The following is a 21,096-nucleotide window of genomic DNA, read 5'->3' as shown; positions in this document are numbered from 1 at the left end:
CTTAATATCATTAGTACCAATGTGTACAACACAATGATAGCTGCCCTACAACATCATTGGCCTTTTGTCCCTGTTAGTTATACCTCGGTCTTATTTCACCTATCCTTTTTACACAGTTGTTTCCCGTTTTCACGATAGTAGAGTTATCAACAATAGCTGCTTTTTGTGGGACCAGTGCCCTCTGCTGTATGTCACTGTGTTGGCTTATGTATAAGTGTAGGCTCTAACATTCAGTTGGACAGCTGAGTGCTTGATAGATTTATTAAGGGCATCAACCCTGTTCTTCAAGTACTTGTATAGTCCAAAGAGAACACTAAATTTGCACTTAATCTCCTCACACTCTGCATTGAAAGCACACACAGAGACATCTCCTTTGGCCATATAATGCCCCTATACCGATGACATGACAAACAAGTGACAAATAGTGCATGGTATAAAGTCTTGACATGTAAGAGAACTGTCATCAACAATTCTCACCTAAGCTAAAGCACTTTGAACTTTTTGCTTGACTGCTCTTGACATGATTTTAATTAAGTACCACATGAAAGTAGGAGATAAAAATATAATAACGATGCACTATTCTAAGTATTTATTAAACTATTTTAACATTATGTATTATATGATACAATTATGTTATTAAATCACATTTGTATTATTATAAGTTTATAGACGTAATAAATATACAGAGTGGTTATAAAATAAATTTCCCTATTTAGGAGACCCTAGTGTCAAAATGGTTAGAGTTAGTGCTGTGAAAATCGGTAGGTATGTAATTTAGGGCATGGGGAAGCAATTTGTAGAAGAAAAAAAAAATTAGTTAATTTCTGCCACCAGGGGGAAACGTCGCTACACATATGAAAAGTTGTCATTTACTTCAAGACATGCTTATGCAAATAACATCCTGTTAGATAAAAGCAGAAAGCCCAACACTACTGTCAATAACTATTATGGCTCTAACAAAAAAGGAACGTGCCCTTTTAGTAAAACTGTTCTACCAGAATAATAGTAATGCTAATGCAGCACTACACGAATATCGGAAACTTAAAAGGGTTGCGTAAAGGGCCTTTGACATCAGTGGGGGCTTTGAAAACTAATAAATAAAGAAATTTGAAGCGACTGGGGAGTTAGGTGTAATTCCAGACAGGAGACGACCACGTATCGGAACGGAGGTAGTGGATGAAGTGGTGGTTACAATGGTCCAAATGCGAAATGCTACCAGTCAGTAGTGCCAGAGGTGTGTCAAGAGACTTAAACCTTCCTTGGTCTACTGTACATAAAGTGCTTTGAATAATTTTATGCTGGTTCCTGTACAAGGTTCATGTAGTGCAAGAACTAAAGTCTTGTGATCAGCAACAACGAATAGACTGCTCTATGAGTTCTGGCTCATATGGAACTTGACAATACATGGGCTCGAATGATCTTGTGGTCTGATGAGGCACATTTCACTCCTCGTAGAATTGTAATTGCACAAAACTGCCAAATATGGGGGACTTTTCGTTCATCTACTGTGCACGAAAGACCACTACAAAGTCCACACATTACAGTATGGTGTGAATTCAAAGCAGAGTTTATAATCAGGCCATTTTTTTGAAGAGTCTACCCCCCCCATAAGGTGTACCGTAACTAGTGCACGGTACTGCGCTCTTCTAAGAGATCACATTATTCCCACTCTGCAAGAAAGGCAATGCTTGGAGACCATATTGTTCGCACAAGATGATGCCACTCCCCACATTGGTCGACAAGTGAAGGAACTGCTCCGTTCAACATTCGGAAATCATTTCTAGAGACTTTCCGCAGTTCTGGCCAGCCCAGTTAGCAGATCTCAATCCCTCTGATTTCTTGCTGTGGGGGATTCCTGAAAGACAGAGTTTAACATGATGGCATACAGACACTTTTCAATTTGGAAGCAAGTATTAAACAGCATGTAGCCAACATCCCCAATGAGATGCTACGTGAAACTGTTTCATGCAACACGCAGTCCTCCATTTTCAGAATGTCATCTCAAGTGAAGGAAAGCACATAGAACAATATGTGTATATTTCTAAGTTCTGATATTAAAATGTAATCCTAAGTTAAGTATTCCATCTCATTTTTACAGTGCCAATTTCTCCCCTGGTGGCAGAAATTTGAACTAATTGTTCTTCTACAAATCATTTCCCCATACCTTAAATGACATACCCACCAATTTTCTCAATGCTATCTCTAACCGTTAGCATTAGTAGAGGCATTTGATGCAAGAAAGCAAGCTTATGCAGCATCAGCCAAAAAAAAAAAAAAAAACCCACTTCCACTTCACCCCTCTGTTCGTTCAAAATACCTGTCCAGCTGAGCCTTAAACTTATTTAGGCTATCAACCTCCACCACAAGGGATGGAAGTCTGTTCCACCAACCAACCACCCGCTGGCTAAAGGCAAATTTCCGCACGTCTATCCTACATCTGTCTTTCCTCAATTTGAATTTATGCCCTCTCAGGTGATTTTTCTGAGCTAGAGGAAGAATCCCATCAGCATTGAGCATGCTTAAACCATTCAAGGCTTTATACACCTCTATCAGATCACCTCGCTGGTACCTAGTCTCCAGACACTGTAATTTGCAAAACTTAAGCCTTTCTTCGTAAGAGCACCCCTTTGTTCCATTCACTAATCTTGTTGCCTTTCTCTGTACTCGTTCCAGCAGCTCTACATCCTTCTTGAAATGAGGCCTCCAGACCTGTATACAGTACTCTAGGTGTGGCCTGACCATTGCCTTATACAATGGAATAATCACCTCCTTATCCCTGCTGGAAAAATTCCTGTATATCATTGACAATACTCCATGAGCTACTCTTGCAGCCCGTCTGCACTGCTCAGAGAACTTCATATCTGCCTGCACAACCACCCCCAAGTCCCTTTCATTCTCTACCACTGTCAGTTTTGACACTAGGGTCTCCTGAATAGGGAAACTTATTTTATAATCACCCGGTACTTCTTATATTAATTAAATTAGCGGAAAATTTTATCAATATTGTTCTTTATATCGATTCAATAAAAAATGGCAACAGAATTCACTCCCACCTCGAATTTCGTTTTTTAAACAATTTCGAAGGCAAGGTAAGCAACAGTTACACCTACTATATCAGATAAACACGTAAAAACAAAATTTTTAGGATAACTCAAAACTTTTTTGGTAACAGGGCTTAAACTGTATTGCATTTGGAAGAATCTTTTCTAACTAAATATCACTCAAACAACCCTTTGCTTTCATTTCTCTCTGTTGATCTTCACAAAATGTTGCAAAGCATTCTAAGTCAATTTGTAAAGAAAGATGGTATTTATGGTAAAATCTCCTCCAAAGCTCGTAGATATGGATGCAAAATCATTTTAAGTCATTCAGTTCAATTCATGGAAATTGTTGGCCTTGGAGCTTCTGAACTTGTGAAAGGCTTGAATGAGAAATAAATCATTGGTTTTTAAGAAAGAATGTACAGCTTTTGAAAAATTATTTAAAACTTATTCACGGTTCTTTATAGTGTAAAATAGCAAAAGTTGTGTGCATTTTGCCTGATATCATGTCAAGTTCATCATTGCATATTTCTCGAGTAACTGCAGCACTGGAATATTTTGCTGAGGAATAACACTTCTGCTTAGTGTCGTTTGCCTTTTAACACTTTTCTTCTGGTCTCCCATGGTCAAACCTATGAAGTACCATGCATTTTTTAAAGTGTATAGTACTCCCATTTAAAATGCCTTCCCACTTATATTGCTTTTTTTTTAAGGTCCCAAGAAGGATTAAACTCTGATATTACTGTAATCCTCCTTCCTCTTGGTTTTTGGCTTTGGGAAAGGGATGATAGAGATCAGCTCGGAATGGACTGGAGTGCACTGGAATGCTGTTCTGGTTCATCATGCACATTGGTAATGTCATGTACATACTTGATTATTCAAAATAAGATATTTTATTAATGAGCATTCAGTTTTGTAAAATTTTCCCTTTCAATCCCTAATAGAGACTAAAGTCTAGGAATTATTATGGTGCAGTTTATTTCATAGAAATTGTTCCTGGTGTGCAAGTGATATTTGTTTATTCCATGTTTAACTTGAAGCTTTGAAGGTAGAAAGGCTTCTCTTTACAACTCAGTTTCTAGCCATTTACAGTAAAATGTTGGCATAAGGAATACCAGAGTGACAAAGTGACTTCCAATCCTCTGCCACTTTCCTGTGTATCTTTATGTAAAATTTTTCATTTTAATAAATATCATTTTAATGAAAATATCAGTTTAGTGCAATAAAAATTCATACTGCTACAAAAAAAAAAAGTTATAATGAAATTTCTAAAAAAATCTTTAAGCAGTGCAACAGACAATTCTCGATCTTTAGCATTTGACAATGCTGCAATGATTTACTAATTCAGCAGCTAATTGTCTGTTAGTGGCTTTTGATCTTTCTACATTCCTGAAGTCTTCCTTGGGTAAATTTGAAAATGACAGGTGTTGTTTACGTACAGTTGTATATTTAGTGAAATCTGTTGGTGCCAGTGTTGAAATTGTTTACAATTTTGTGTGAAGAAATACAGTTGTTTATCATATTACCTGGTTGTGTATATTAGGGTTTTATAAATTTGAAAAATGGAATTGGCTGTTCATGTTTGTCTTTCTTTTTTTCTAAATAGAATTAATAAGTTTTTGCTTCGCTAAAAATTAGTGCAAAAAAACATTTTTTATTTATTAAGAAAGTTTTGTTATGATTATTTTGTAATATGTATTTTTTTTTTCTTACTGCATTTCACTGCAAAGAAAGTTAAAAATTCATTATAATGAATATATTTTGTTGGTTGACATGAATTTGTCAGACTGACATTTCACTGTATTGTCGCATTTGCACATTTCTCTTTTTATTATTATTTTTTTTATTTTTTAAAATTCATCATTATAATTATTAAATGACAGCACTATTAATATATTTATACAAAAAACTTTGATTTTAGTGGCAAATGATGCAAGTAAGCTTATAGCATCAGTCCAAAAAAACAACACAATACTTCCTGCATTACTTGTCCATCTCCTAAAACAGTTGTAGTTCTTCCTTCAATTAATTCAAGCGACCTACTTCTACAACACTAGATGGAAGTTTGTTTCAATAATAAACTCCCCACTGGCTGAAGACAAATTTCTGCACATCTAGCCTGCAGCCTTCCTCAGTTTGAATTTTGCCATCTCATGTGCATAGAGCAAGAGGAAGGATTCCATTGGCATTGAGCTTACTCAATCTATTTAGAGTGTTAAACACCTCTCTCAGATTTCCTTGCAGATATCTAATCTCAAGATGCCGTAGTTTGCCAAATTGTAGACTTTCTTGGTAAGAACACCCTTTTATTCCTATCACTAATCTTGTTGCTCTTCTCTGCACCCACTCCAACAGATCCACATCCTTCTGTAGATGAAGCCTCCAAACCTGTATGCAGTATTCAAGATGTGGCCTTTGCCTTATTTTTGCTTACAATGGGATAATCACCCCTCCTTATCCCTGTTGGCAAAATTTCTTTATATAATCGGCAAAAGCCCATGGGCTGTCCTGACAGCCTGTCTATACTGCTCTGAGAACTTCTAATATGACTGCACAATTACTTCCAGATCTTCATTCTCCACTACCCTGAATGTGGTACCTCACAGTTATGTTAATCAGAGATTACTGCTAACCATGTGAAGTACCTTGCATTTGTCAATGTTATTCTTCAGTTGCAGCTTCTCAGCCAATTCTTTTAATTTGTCTAGAGCTTGCTGCAGTAGCATACCCTAATTACTGCCATTAACAACCTTGCCAACCTTCATATCATCTGCAGATTTAGACATTAGTCTTGAACTGCTTTCATCAATATTCTTAAACATTGAAAACAACTGGTCCAACACAGAGTCCTGGGGACTTCACTAATAATATATGTCCAAGAAATGCATTGCCCATTGATAACAACTCTTTATCATCTCCCACTCAGTCATTCCTTTATTTATAGCAGTAACTTGCCCTTAATACCACACTGTTCCAATTTGTGCAACTTTTTTTGTGCAATAGTATTAAAAGCTTTTCTGAAATTTAAGTGTATAATGGCAGAATTATTTTTTTGCATCCTGTTCCTTTGTCATTGTTTTGTAGTATCCAGTCAGGTTGGTCAGACAAGACTGACTTTTAATAAATCTATTCTGTGACTGCAGTATAAATGCATTCATGGTTATTTTATTGCACTTATCAGTTGTGTAGCATAAAAGCTTAAAATTTTCAAACCTTGAAACTTCAGTTTATCAGAAATGCTCATATTTATCTTCTATATATGAACACCAACCTTCTGGTGCTATTATGGAGGGAAAAAAAAAAAAACTGAGCAAAGTTTTGAACTACAGCATCTGATGGAAATGTAGAACACTATTGTACAGTATGTAGAACACTGTTGTACAGTGTATCTAGAACACTATTGAAAAGTATTGTAAGTGTATCCAGTGGACAGTGCAATGTTGAGTCAGTTTGATGCGACATAAGCAAGGGAAAGCAAAAATGGGTGTAGACATGTGTTATAGGCTTAATTACTCTGATGAGTACAATGAACAGAGAAACAGAGTGAACCAGTAAATCAAATTGTCTTATAATGGGAAAGTTTTTAACTTCTCAGACTTGTGGGTTGGTCACTAGCACACTAACAAGATTTTTGGAATTTATTGGATGATTGTTTTCTACAGCAGCATGTTCAAGAGGCAACGAGAGGGAGTAATACTCTTGATCTGATTATCAGCATTGATTATTCATGCATTAAGAATTTGCAGATAAAGGAACTACTAGGTGGCAGTGATCAGTGTACTGATGTGGGATTTACTTAAAGATGTAACTACCAATAGGGGTGAAGGGAAGGGTTTTTGCTTTCATCAAGGTGACCACAGTGGTCTCAGACAGTTTTTAAATTCTATACAGTGGGACCAACTAATGATGTTACCAACAGCAAATTCTAAATGGGAAGCATTCAAGGAATTAATCTTGGAAGCTACTAGGCTTTTCATACCAATTAAGAAATACTGTTCAAGGTTTAGGCCTAAATGAATGTAATGTCAGGTGAACTAATGAGACTCGTGGCAGAGACTCATTAGTTCACCTGACAAAAATGTATGGGGTACATATAAATTATCAAGCGACAAAAGCCTATGGTAGATATAAAAGAAAAAAAGGCCAACACTTCCCATGTAAGAGGTTGTCTAGTTTTTACTTGAATTCATTCAAAATACCCACCTCAACAACACCAGATGGGAGATTGTTCCAACAACCAACTACCCACTGGCTGAAGGCAAATTTCTGCACATCTATCCTGAAACCATTCTCCCTCAGTTTGAACTTCTGCCCTTCACCCATGTGCAGTCTGAGCAAGAGAAAAGATTTCATCAGCATTAAGCTTATTCAATCCAATCAAAGCCTTAAACACCTCATTAGATCCCCTCACGGGTGCCTAGTCTCCATATGCTGCAGTTTGAAAAACTGAAGCCTTCTTTGTAAGAGCACCCTTTTAACTTTGCATACAAAAGAAAAATAAAATGCATTGCTCATAAGGGATGATTTTTTGAAGTTTTTGTCATTACAGAATGTTGCATTGATGAAAATTTTCTTGATAACAAAGCTGCAGGGAAATTTTTCTTTTGGAAGCTATGTTATAAAATGAACTGGGATAAATGCAATTGTTTTAAAAAAAAACAACTGTGATCAGGCCAAAAGCTGTTAAGAAATTTCTCTAATTTCTTATATGCAAGCAGTTACATACGTACACTTGACTTAGCTCATTATGGCCTTAGCTGCCAATACCCCATTAAAAACCAAATTGATCAATCAATCAATCAAGCAAACATACATACATACATAATATACTGACACCTCGTGACCTTAATTACTTTGGCATTTAACACATGCCTAGTTAATGCAGAGGTCTTAATGCTTGCAGCAGAACAACCAACTTTGCCTTCACAATCAGTTTTGCATTACTGATTCTCATTGTTAGGGCACTGTGACCACTTGTTTTGAAGGCAAGGTTTGTTATGCTGTGAGCATTAAGACCATTGAATTAAGTAAGCATCTTAGATCATGCTAGCCACATAAAAGATAGGAGAGAATAGTCCTAACTGTATAAAAATTCAGTAAGAAGAAATAGCATTAGCTATTTTATAATTTTTAAGATCGAAAATTCTTTTGGTTTTAACCAATAAAAATAGTTGTAGGTTTTTTTTTCATCAAAATAATGTGAACTTTGTAGAATAGATGTATTATTAGTATTTCTTTTTAACAGTGGAGCTTGTCGCACATATATATATGTGTGTGTGTGTTGTCCTAATTATTTGCTGTACAATTCCTTCCACTTCAAAGGTGGTACTTGTGCATATGTGTGTTCTGATAACAGACTTAGTAAATTTGGAATCTCCTCTTTTTGATCTTCTCTAGCTTAAAATCTCTCTACCTCATTCTCCCAGCTTGACTGACTCTTTGAAACTTGACTTTCTCCAGCCCAGCTTTCTTGATGGTGAGGTAATTTTTCCTCGGTGATTTTAATGTTCACAACTCCAGTTGGGTTCCATTTTCTAGTTACACTAACACGGCTGGTTGAGACGCTGAGGCATTTGCAATTACCTTGCACAGATTGTTCATTTACCTACCAGAATACCAGACAACTTTATCCACACAGCCAACACGCTTGATGTTTTTCTCACAAACAACCCTTCTAAGTACACAGTTGTGGTGAGTAGTCCTCTAGGCACCTCAGATCACAACTTAGTGATGGTCTCTTCTCCAATTAAGCCGTTTTCTCATGCCAACCTCTTGCTGTTTGGCAATACAAGAATGCAAAGTAGGATGATCTGCGAGATTTTTTTTTTTTTTTTTCTTTTCCTTGGATAACTGTTTCATATCTTCTGATATCAATGTTTGCTCAGATCGTGTCAGTGAAATTATTCTTGTAGTGATGAAATCCTTTATTCCACACTCCACCTTAAAACCTTATCCTTTATCTAAACCTTGGTTTTCCAACAAGTGTGCTAAGGCTGTTCAAGATAAGAATATTGCATATTGTTATTGGCTTTTATCCAAATCTCCAGGTTCATTTTCTGCCTACCCCAAACTCGCGACAATTGTAAAGCATTTATTAATCAGTCCAGACTAGATTTTCAACATGTTTAGAGCAGAAAATTTGCTTCTTGTGCAGATAGTAGTTGAGCATTCTGGTCTTTTGTCAAAACTATTGGCTGCAACTTTTGCCCATCTCTATTCTTATCTCTGTCAAGACCAGGTGGTTATGTTGTCACTTCAGCCAAGGATAAAGCTGACCTGCTAGCATCCCATTTTCTTCCAACTCCTGTATTAATGATCTTGGTAAAACACCTCCCACCATTCCTAACATGCTCCATTCAATGCCTTCTGTGGTCTTCCGTCAAAAGGATATAAGAAGGATTTTGAACAATCTTGATGATAAGAAAGCTCCAGGTCCTTATTTTTTTTCACTCTCTTATTTCAAAGGTGTTTTTCCTTCTGCTTGAAAATTTGCTCATATTCAGCGAGTTCCTAAAAAGGGGGAGAAATCCATTAACTGCCATTTGTTAAACTATCTAGAAATCTTCCATCTGATCAACAATCGCCATTATGGATTCCGTCAGTGTCGATCCACTGGTGATATTCTGGCTTATGTTACCCATCTGTGGACAAATTCGAAAATTTGGTGAAGCTCAGACAGTTGCTATTGACATTTCAAAAGCTTTTGATCGTGTTTGGCATATAGGTCTTCTAAATAAGCTTCCACCTTATGGTTTGCCAACTGTTTTTTGTGATTGGGTATCCAGTTTTCTCTCTGACTGCTTACTGAGGGTGATGGTAGATGCTCTGTCTTCTACATTTTCTCTAATGCTGGTATTTCCAATGGTTCGGTTCTTATTTCCACTCTTTTCCTCTTGTATATTAATGATCTTCCATTGACTGGAAATCCTATCCATAGTTTTGCTGATTATAGCATATTGCATTCTACCTTCTAGTTTGAGAAACCTTGCCATGCACCAACAGCTTCAACTTCTCAATTAGCCCTCTGAATTCTTTAAATGCTTATCTCCAGACAATTCTCCAGTGGGGCAAAGATGACTTAATTGATTGCAATTTATTTGAAATTCAATCCTGTGTTATATCTCAAAAAAGGATTCTTCTGCTTCTATGATTACCTTCAATGACACTTCGATTTCTAGACAAGATCATATATCTGTATTAGGGATTACCGTGACTTCTCATCTATCTTGGCACAAGCACATTACAAATGTTGCTTCTTCTGCATCTAAAAAACTTGGTTTTCTCTTTTGCTCTCAGTGTTACTTTTCTTCCAAACAGCTGTTCACTCTGTACAAATCGCAAATCTGCCCTACTATGGAATACTGGTCTCACATCTGAGGCGGTGCCCCAAAACCTTTCTCAGGCTACTAGATTCCATTCAAAAGAGGGCAGTTAATGATTCATCTCTCTCGTATCCGAGTGGTCAGGAGCGGGAGTGCAGTAGCATACGCTCTTTGAGTAGACCGGGGTTAAAGCCCCTGACTGCTGAATACGGTCGATCTGCCAACCCAGATTATGGTCCATTTCCCTCAGCATAAATTTTTTTTTTTTTTTTACCACCTCTCTGATACTCTGTCTCATATTCTGTTTCTGCTGCATGCGTTTTCTATAGATACTTCTGTGGTACTGTTCTTCTGAATTGGCTTCTGCAATTCCTGCTCTCTTAGCTGTCCAAACTCATGCCGCAATCAGTCAACATCCTTTTACTGTCCACCTTCAGACTCATAGAACCAACTTTTCTTCTTCCTCATTTATTCTTTCAACTTCTGTTCTTCCTTCATATGTGTTCTGGTGCCTCCGTAGCCAGATGGGCAGGAGCAGCAGTGCGTAGCACACGCTTCTTGATTAGACCGGGGTTCGAGCCCATGAGCCACCAAATACGGAGGATGCGGAAAGGTCAGGGAATGACCACCGCATATCCCCAGAGCTGCTAATGCTCCTAAAAACCAAATAACAACATATGTATTCCATGAAAATTGCAATCTACAGAAGTTCAAATCTGATGTCAACAATTTTTTATCTTCTCAACCTTCAACCCATGCACTGTGCTATTTAGTATAGGTTGAAACCCAACTCGTTTTTTTTTAGATTTTCGTAAAAAAAAAATTTTTTTTTAATCAAAAATAACCTTGAATCTGACCAAGGATGAATTTATATTAGTTGAAAATATTAATTAGTGATCGAAAAGGTAGATAAAGGAGATTTGGTAGTGCTTGTGAATAATCTGAATATAACAGTAAATTGAATGATTTACTATAAGACAAAGGCACTTAGTATTAGTATTTTATAACATTGTTCCCACGAATTATAACAAACATTGTTTGGTTTATTCGGGACCCGAAATAAGAGGATGGGCACAGTCACATGTCCTGATTTCCAAGTGAAAAATATTGATCTATTTCTTCCATTTATTTTCTCATTATTTCCTAAGTTTTTATGCGTCTGACCTACTAATTTTTCTGTTTTCCTTTTTGAAATCTACAGTCCTTTTTGACTTCTCTCCCTTACCCCCACAAAGGAATGCAATAGATTAATCTATGGAACTTTACTACATGCCATTTTGGAGAAGGCATTCCAAAAAGCAGTTTTAATGCTTTGGGTCAATTTTCATCAGCTAACTATTCTACCATTTCGTTAGAAAGGCTTCATTGGTTATTGGAGTTGAGACAATTGATATTCTGTGTTCTTGGTGGAATATTCTCTTCATCAAAGGTTTTAATCTGTATCTGTGGGAAAGTTGAAACAAAGCATCAGTGCTTGTCCAGTTCCATGTCACTCTATGAGCAAAAAAGCAAAGATGGGCAAGTCATCTGACAGGTTCTTGCATACAATTTCTGCACCAAAATTGTAAAAATATTGCAGAAACTATTACAGTAAAAATTTGACCACATTTGGGCAGGTAGAAAAAAATTAAATTTTCTGTTTCAGATTTTGATTCAAAATTGATTAAAAATAATGAGGATTGCCTGTCAGGCAATCCTCATTATTTTTAATCAATTTTGAATCAAAATCAAGGAGGATACCTCCCTGACAATAGTTGCCAAGAAAAGCTATCTTCTGCAGCCACAGAACTGTTCTTGGCGACTCTAGGGAAATGAAGAATAATCTTCATAAAAAGGACCAGGGCCTGCCTGGGGCAAAAGTTGATGTACAGCAGCTATCTTTTAAGAGCACAAAAGTAACATTGTTATAATATACTGGTGCTAATGATATTACAAGTAGGAGATGTGAGGATTTACTTAAAAAGTACAGGGCAATGAGAAAAAGTCATGAGTTAGGATTAAATTTGAAAGTGTCTGCAATTCTGCCCAGACACAATGGGAAGGCATATACATGAGTCTTGGTAATCAGTGGCACAAGAGAGACTATGCATGGAGTAGAATTTTTCTTAGCATGGTCTTCACATGTTAAAAGGAGAGACCCGTTTATACAGGGATGGATACATTTAAAAACAAAAATGTGAGTAAGAGTGTTTTAGACCTAATAATTGTGATATTGGAATGTTGTGGTTCTTACAATACAGTTCTGCCTGGTATGTTCATTCCACAATATATATATATATTTTATTTTATTTATTTATTTTTTTTTTTTTCAAGAGCATAATGCCAGTTTTTATAGGTGAGTTGCTATCTTCTTTCAACAGTTTTGCCTTATATAAACAGTGTTCTGGCAAAAGCATAAACAAAAAAAAAAAAAAAAAAAGTTTTTTAGTTTATACTTTGAGACAGACATATGGCAAGTGGAGTGTGAACACTATTATAATAGTTTCTACATAAATGCTCAGTATAACAAAGAATGTTAGGCAAAACTTGCACATCTATCCAAAAGCATATCCCCAATCTGAGCAAGAATCCCATCAGCATTGCGCTTGCTCAGTGCATTCAAAGCCTTAAACACCTCAATCAGATATCCTAGTCAGGTGCCTAGGCTCAGAGACTGCAATTTGCAGAACTGAAACTTTTCTTGGTAAGAGCACTGTTTTTATCCCCCACTTGTTGCTCTTCTCTGCACTCGGCACCTCCGTAGCCAGGTGGGCCGGAGCAGTAGTGCATAGCACACGCTTCTTGATTAGACCGGGGTTCGAGCCCGTGACCACCAAACACGGAGGATGCAGAAAGGTCAGGGAATGACCACTGCATATCCACGGAGCAATATGGCCTTAGTTGCTAATGCTCCTAAAAAAAAAAAAAAAAAAACCCCAACTAATTCTCTGCATTCATTCCAGCAGATCCGCATCACTTCCTAAAGTGAGGCTCCCAAACCTGTATGCAGTACTGAAGATGTGGCTTAACCATTGCTTTATACAATGGTATGATCACCTTCTTATCCCTGCTGGCAATATTCTTGTATATCATTGCCCATGAGCTGTCCTAGCATTTCTCAGAGAATGTCATATCTGACTGCACAGTTACTACCCAGATCAATGAATATAGAAAATAATAATCGGCCCAGCACTGAACCCTGGTGGACTCACTATTAACATTAGTTCAAGAAGACTAATGCCTGTTGACTGTGTTCTCTCCTGCTCAACGATTTCTTTATCCATTAAAATAACTTGCCTTTAATGCCAGACTACTTCAGTTTGTACAGGTAGTCTTTTATATGTGACAGTATCAAAAGCTTTTCTGAAATCTAAAAATTAGTTGAAAGGAATTGAATCTCTCTCTAAAGAAAACATACCAAATTAATATTGTGTGTGTGTGAGACATGTATATTGAGGTTATTTAAATTTTGCAAATATATATTTCCCCTTTGTCTCTTTAGGAAAGACATTTCAAAGAGTATTTTGAGATTTTATCCTTAAGTGGAACGTTATCTGGTGAAAGAGGACACTTACAAGTTTCGTTAGGAAATAAGGAGGGTCAAGTAATTGGTGGGCATCTGACAGGTGACCTTACTGTTTTCATGACAGCTGAAATTGTAATTGGCAGTTGTCCTGATTTGACATTCACTCGAGAGTTTGATGATAGTACGGGATTTCAAGAACTAGTAGTAAGCAAAAATCCCTGATGAATATACTGAATTTGATAACTTGAAAGTAATTACAGTATAAGCCCAGCTATCCAGCATCCGTGGGGATGCCAGTTGCATGTGCATTACTCTTATAGGAGCCTACACAAAACAGTGAAATTCTGTAATGAGAAGTTAAACTTTGTAATTGTACCAATGCATACACTATAGTTTATTTTTTTGTCTTAATTTTAAAATAATGGCTGTTTTCACATCATAAATTGTTGAACAACTCTTATGATTTTAACTTGTTTCTAGTCTACAAATATCCAGTTTGTTTTGAGGTTACCACAAACACAGAGGTTTATCATCAACTTTTGAACTTCTGTGGATACCATATTGAATGGATGTATGGATTTAAAGATATGATGTATACACTTGCTCAAATAACTGATATTTGAATGGTGGTAGACAGACCTGGTGCCTTTTGGTGGTCACTTTTAATGTAAACACTATACTTGCCAGCCCTCTATCAACGTGTTTTCTTAAACATTATTGGTTATATTTAATGTTTAATTCATAGTCCCTTTGTTACTGAAAGTTGCTGGTACAAATGTTTATGTAATATGTTGGATGGATACCAGATAGCTGGGCTTTTACAGTATAGGTAAAGGTTCTAAACTTAAGCTTTATAAACTTTCTTCATGTAGTGAAGTAAATTTATAAAGATGAGATAGAAATAAGAATTTTTTGTATTGATCTTTTGAAAGTTATTTTCTGGACCAGTTTTAACTATCTGAATGATCTAGAATTAACCCTGTAGCTGGCACTGTTTTTGAAATGCCAAAAACAGAACAATTATGTTTCATAACCTAAGCTTGAATTTTAGTGTTTCTCCAGTATGATATTCACTTTCAATCTATCTCTATTAATTATTTTTTAGTTGGAAAAAGAAATTCTTTATGGCGCTACGTGCATTGAAAAACAGTTTTGCTACAGAAACTTAAAATGGAGTTTCAGTTGGGATTTTATTATTTATTTTATTATTTTTTTTGATAACAAGGTTGTTGTTTCTGATAATGATGTTTTGATCTTATTTTATAATATACTGTCAGAATTAAGAATAACATTTTATATTTTCCTGCCTTGTTTTTTTCCAAAAATATGATTGTTGAAATAAAGATAGGTTTGTTGAAATCTAAGCTTTGTACAGTACTTAAGTAGTGTATGTGTTGGAATGGCTTAAAATTTATGGATTAGAAACTTTTACTGACTGTATTACTGATAATTTAGTGTTCCACGTCTGTAGTTCATATTTTTAAATGAAGTGTATTGCGAGTTATTTGGCATCTGTTTTTTTTATATGAAGTTGGAATACTGGTGTATATAGGAATTATTTGTTTTTTGTGTGAAGCAGCACACTGTCATACTTATTTCTTGTAGTTCAAAATATTAATTAAAGATGCCTCAATTTGGGCGTCTAATAATTTGCTGATGAGCTGAAATTGTTTTTGTAAATAACTATAGCTGTTATTAGGTCTAATCCAATCAGAATATACTTTATATGTATTGTCACACAGTGCTATATTTTTTATTGCACATTTTAGAATTTTTAAATCAGATAACATGGTCATTATGTTGAATTACTGTAAAGATATAAATCTGTAGGAATAATGTAAACTTTTATGACTCACACTACTTTATTCTGAGATAAGTAAATAAATTCATTGTGTGAGCAGTGTATTGTATTTTCAGGAGGAATCTCATAGGTTACGTGTGGGATAGACTATTTTTTACTTTACAAAAGCACACACGCGAAATAAATTTCAAATTTATTAATAGTTGGTGAATTCATCACCAGTATCTCGAAAGTTTCAATTTAAGATGTATTAGGTACATCTGCTACTTCTTTTTCAGTTGCGGTGCATAACTTAAAGCTTAAAACAGATAACTGGAAGCTATCCACTGATATGTGACTGTATTTTCCAGGGGGGGGGAACCCTGCACCTCCGTTTAGTCTTTTTTTTGTAAATAAAAATATGAAAAGTCACTCCTCCACTTCAGAAACATGGACAAGATCTTATTCCAAGGGGATGGGACAGGGGGAGGAAGGGATAGAAAATCTATCCTAAATGAGCCTTTCCAAAAGAGTAATAGTTAAGACTAATGAAAAAAAAAGGGTGGGTAACTTCATTTTTAATGGCAAACTCCTTCATAGCTCAGAACAGAAAGTGGCAGGCATACCTGGTCTCATTAAGAAGTTGCAGCCTTATTATTAGCCACATGGTGCAAGGAAGCCTGAGGCTTATGCTGCACCAGCCAAAAAATAAATAAATTTCTGAATGAGAGAGAGAGAGAGAGAGAGAGAGAGAGAGTCAGAAGTAGAAGGGGAATCATCAAGAAAAAGAAGAATGATGATATCCAGCTCAGGACCCTGGGTGTGTTTTCTACTCACCAGATGTGAGCCCCTGGGGTTGGATACTGCTTTTAGTAAATCATTTAAATAGCTTCTGAGAGAAAAGGGAGAAGTAATGAATGCTACAAAGAAATGAAGAATGATTAAAAAAAAAAAAATTTATATGGTTAAACTTGTCAAGGGATAGCTGCCACTGATACAAATGGTGTGGGAAACACATCCACAAGCTTAATCCTGGAATTCTTGGGGATATATACAGTGGTATGCATTTTCCCTCTTTTATTTTATTTACTGTAATTTTTTAAGGGCTGGCCTGTTAAAACCCAATTTTTTTTGGGTTGTACAATGGTATAGGAAAAAAAAAAGTAATAAAACTGATATATGGATCTTAAAATATTCTTTTACTGGTATGGTGTGCAGCTACATCAAGAAAGAAGCACAGGATCTATTATACATATAATTACTAAAGGCTAAATATTAACAATTAAGAAATTTTTAATCAGATTAACTCTGTATAAATGAAGTCACTTTGATAGTATAAACCAGAGCGATCACGCTCAATACATTCTATGTTAATCTCAATATTTGTAAAAGTATAAGAGAGGTTTACCTCAATATGATCCAGAAATTAAAACAAATATAACATTACAGTAAAAATAAGTTGAAAACAATTTTAATTTGAATCAGTTGATGTTTTCAATTTATTTTTTACTGTAATGTAATATTTTAGATTTTTTAATTGTACTCAATTTAATTTTTTACCATAATGTTATATTCGTTTTAATTTCTGGAGAGTATCATATTGAGATAAACTTCTCTTATTCTTTTACGAAAAAATGAAGTCACTATAATTTACCATTTATGCTGTCTGTACTGTCACTGAAGAAATGGTACAGGAAGTACCATGAAACATCTGAAAATAATCTGTAATTCTTTAAGGAATTAAAGGCAGGTTATGCACAATGCAAGCTGAAGTGCTCGTTTTTTCATTCCATTTTGAGATGAATGTGATGTTTTTTTTTTTTTATTTGTATCATTATACCACAGTTTTAAACCAGTGGGTAACTTTTTTATACAAACCATGAGCTGTTTTAAAAATAGTCATGAGATTGACACTATTACAAGTATATCTATTTTAAAACAAAGTATGCCAGTTATAGAATTATTTAAAAAAAAATAAAAATTGATGGAGCCAGCCAGTAAATTCTAGGCAGGTTTTTCTGGCTCTGTAGAGATGCTAATCGGCAGGTTGTAGGGGAATCCTAGACAGTGAATATATAACATTCCCTTTGGCTGTTGGAAATGAGAAACTCAAGCAAAATGAAAATGCCAAGTGATTAATGACAAAATTGCTTGGATATTCCATTAAAAAAAAAAACTGTTTATAATTTGATTTGCCATGCTTCTTGGTTGCAAGTTTCTCCTTCCATTATTTTTACTGATAACATATTCTGCATTATAGAAATAAAACCAACATGTTCTGTTTGTTTTTTTTTTTTCAGTATAGTTTAATTCTGTGTGGTAAATCATTGAGAGTTGAGCTGTTTATAAACTCTGTGTAAGCCCATTAAGTGCTTTAGCAATAAATTCGGTAATTGTGGCTTGCTTCTGTACTACATGAACCCATCTTACATTTGGTGGCAAGCAAGTTGTGAGTTCATAAAACGTAGTATTTACTTTGAGTGGTGAAAAAAATATTCTTGTTCATACATTGAAAATCTATATGGAGAATTCTTCAGGTTTAAGAAATCTGTTTGGGCTCTACATTTTTGTTGTATGGTATATAAAAAATTAAATTTCCATTTTGAGGTTGAATGTACCTTAAACAAAATAATACCTGTATCATTTATCATAATGTTTTAAACTATATCAATCACATGAGCTATTTTAAAAAGAGTGTCAGTTACTTAATTACGAAATCAAGCAAGTAATGGGATTTCTGGTATTGTTAAGGTAATTATAGTTTTATTTCTGTTTAAAGATTTTCCAGCCTCTGTATTAAATTCTGTTGTTGATAGTCCTTAATCAGAATTTCAACTCTATAAAAGTAAACAGTTCCTGCATTAATTTTTTTCTGAAATAAGTAACATTTTAACAAATTAAAATTTTAGTTACAGTGTAATGCTTTAGGGCATAAAGCCTTTAACTCTGACATTGGTTAGCGCATTTGCATCATTGCTACGCAGTCAAAATTGTTTAGGCAAACTTAAGTTTGTACATTGGCATCATTATTGTAACGTCCTTCTTAATGAGTTGCTCTTCTTATACTTCCCCATTAGAGAAAACTAGAGAGAGAATCTTTATTGCAACAAATTTGTTACTTATTTTCAATTGAGTACTAAGATTGTTTAGAAGCTATCTAGAGAGAGGTATAGAGGTGATGTCAAAAGGTGTATTTCTTAGATTAATACTGTTTCAATTTTTCTTTGGTATCTCTTCATAGTGTGTAAATAAGTCACAACTGGATTGTCACCCCTTATCTCTGGGTACCTAACAGTGCTGTCTGAGTGGTTGATACTCAACTGAAAATAAGTAACAGTAGTCTTCTGTAATGGGGAAGATCTGTTGTTGATAAAGTCCTTAACCAGAATTTCAACTGTATAAAAGTAAACGGTTTACAGTGTAATCTTAAAATGTGTACTTTATGTGAAAATTTTTAGGATTGGGTCAGAGATTTTGAAAAGGTGGTTGGATCTTTTTAAAGCATAAGTTACATGTTATTTAATTTAAATATATTTGGTTCTTCTAATACAGTTGAATTAGGGGTACCACTTTACCATGCATTAGTGTAATTAGAGAACTTTTGCACCACCTGAGGCTGACTGAATCTTATTCCAGTGTTTGAACACTACATGTACTTTAGCACAGTTGAAATTGTTACAAAAGTCCATTTTTGTTAGGAAGTTTACAGTATGAAATAACATAAATACTTCATGAGTAGTTTTATTACTTTGATAAATAAAAGGCAAGTATACTGTGACCACCAAGTTATTCTTTTCCCATTATGCAGACAGAGGGTGTTTCAAATTTCCAAAATGGATATAGAGTTTTGGATGGTAAAAAATAAACAGACATTTCTCTAAGTATGTCTGTTTATTTTCTTACACACAGCCGATAATTAAAAAAATTCTCATCATATTGATGAGAATTTTTTTAATTATTCAAAATTCCATAGCTCCTAAGTGTTCAGGTGCATTCTTATTTTGGATCCTAGAATACAGCCCAGAATTTTTTGCACATATGAAACATCTTCTGTGTGTATGTTTTTCCTTTTAATTGATTTTATAATAGTGCTTTATTCATGCTTTTGATTGCTGTTTTTAATGGGATGGTTCAGAATTAGTTCCTTTTTTTTTTTTCCTGAAATGTGTATGTGCAAGCAAATTTTAAGAAATCTACATTTTTGGATGGGCTAATAAGTGTTCTGATTTTTTGTGTATTAAATCCATATTTTATAGCATTGGAGAAAAAAAAGATGCCAAGTTTTATGGAAGGTATTTTTCTATCAACTATTACAAGTTGATTTATGTTGCACTACTAATAAGTACAAAGTTACTTATCAGTAATATCCCCCCTACACAGCCATTTTGTATTTTTTGGTTGTATAATTATCAATGAAAATATTGGACTCAGATCTTTTTTTTTTTTTTTATTCTATTACACAAAGCTGATTACTTGTTTATTTAAATTATGTACAAATAGTAATTAAACAATTTTTATAATGTATTGCATAACTTTTTAAAAGACAACTGATACAATAAAGGAGATATCAAGTTAGAAATATGTGTGATGACTAATGCTATGATGTAAAGCTACAGTTGTGCACAACTAATAATACTCAAAGGAATTCTTTCTTTTTATATATGATTAACAACCATTATACTGTTCTAGTCATGTTAATCTCCACTTGCTGATAATTCAAAATGAAGTTTAGGAAGAAAAGGCATTAATGTAGATGTCAAATTTTAAGAATCCAAAAAAACTTAGATGTTCTAGAATCATGTGGCATAACAAAAACTTGTGCATGTCATTATAAAATACGGTAAACCTTATTTTAATATTCTAAGAGTTACTATTTTTTTTTTTTGTTACAAAAGAAACATCATGTGTATGATTAATCATTAATTACAAAAACAAGAATCTTTATTAAAAGAAATAGTACTTTAAAGTACTGATGGTAGCATTCTCATTGTCCTCAACCCAAAGTACAGCAGCACATGCATTTGAATTGAGCATGGTTCGAACTCAAATGCTAAATAATGTTAGTTGTGACTGACCTATTTAGTCATGCTACAGTACAAGCTTTAAATTCATTCACAGCAGAGACCAAATTTTTCATATTTAACCCAGAAATAGATTGTTCTTTTTGACAAGAATAAAAAACACATTCTGTATCACTGAGAGATTTTGAAAAATCCTGATACTGGAATTTTCTGAGAACTGTATGGACTTCTCATCCCGGGTGATGAAAGTCCTTGAAAGAATTTGTTGAGAGGATATTACATAGTTGTGGATATGGATGACATCAATTAAATCATTGACAAAAAAAAGTGAATTTTACTGAGGAGAAAGGTTGCAGTTTATTGTTATGCTTAAACTAATGTTGATATTATATACTTGGATTTTAGTAGTTTTTGATACTGTTCACAT

General features: G+C 34.7%; 1 protein-coding gene across 1 annotated transcript in view; it reads left to right on the top strand.

Annotated features, from left to right (window-relative positions):
* The window catches only part of LOC150083066 (uncharacterized), a 57,387-nt gene extending 42,550 nt beyond the window's left edge, over positions 1 to 14,837 (top strand). Inside the window, exon 3 of the mRNA XM_090377006.1 lies at positions 13,845 to 14,837. Coding sequence (XP_090233132.1) covers positions 13,845 to 14,090 — 246 coding nt within the window. The 3' untranslated portion in view covers positions 14,091 to 14,837. The remainder of the gene's footprint in view (positions 1 to 13,844) is intronic.
* The last annotated feature ends 6,259 nt before the right edge of the window (positions 14,838 to 21,096 follow it).

The sequence above is a fragment of the Mastigoproctus giganteus genome, chromosome 7, assembly GCF_048544385.1.
Source record: "Mastigoproctus giganteus isolate SK-2022 chromosome 7, ASM4854438v1, whole genome shotgun sequence".
Classification (NCBI taxonomy): Eukaryota; Metazoa; Arthropoda; class Arachnida; order Uropygi; family Thelyphonidae; genus Mastigoproctus; species Mastigoproctus giganteus.
This window is presented reverse-complemented; position numbering and strand designations above follow the sequence as displayed.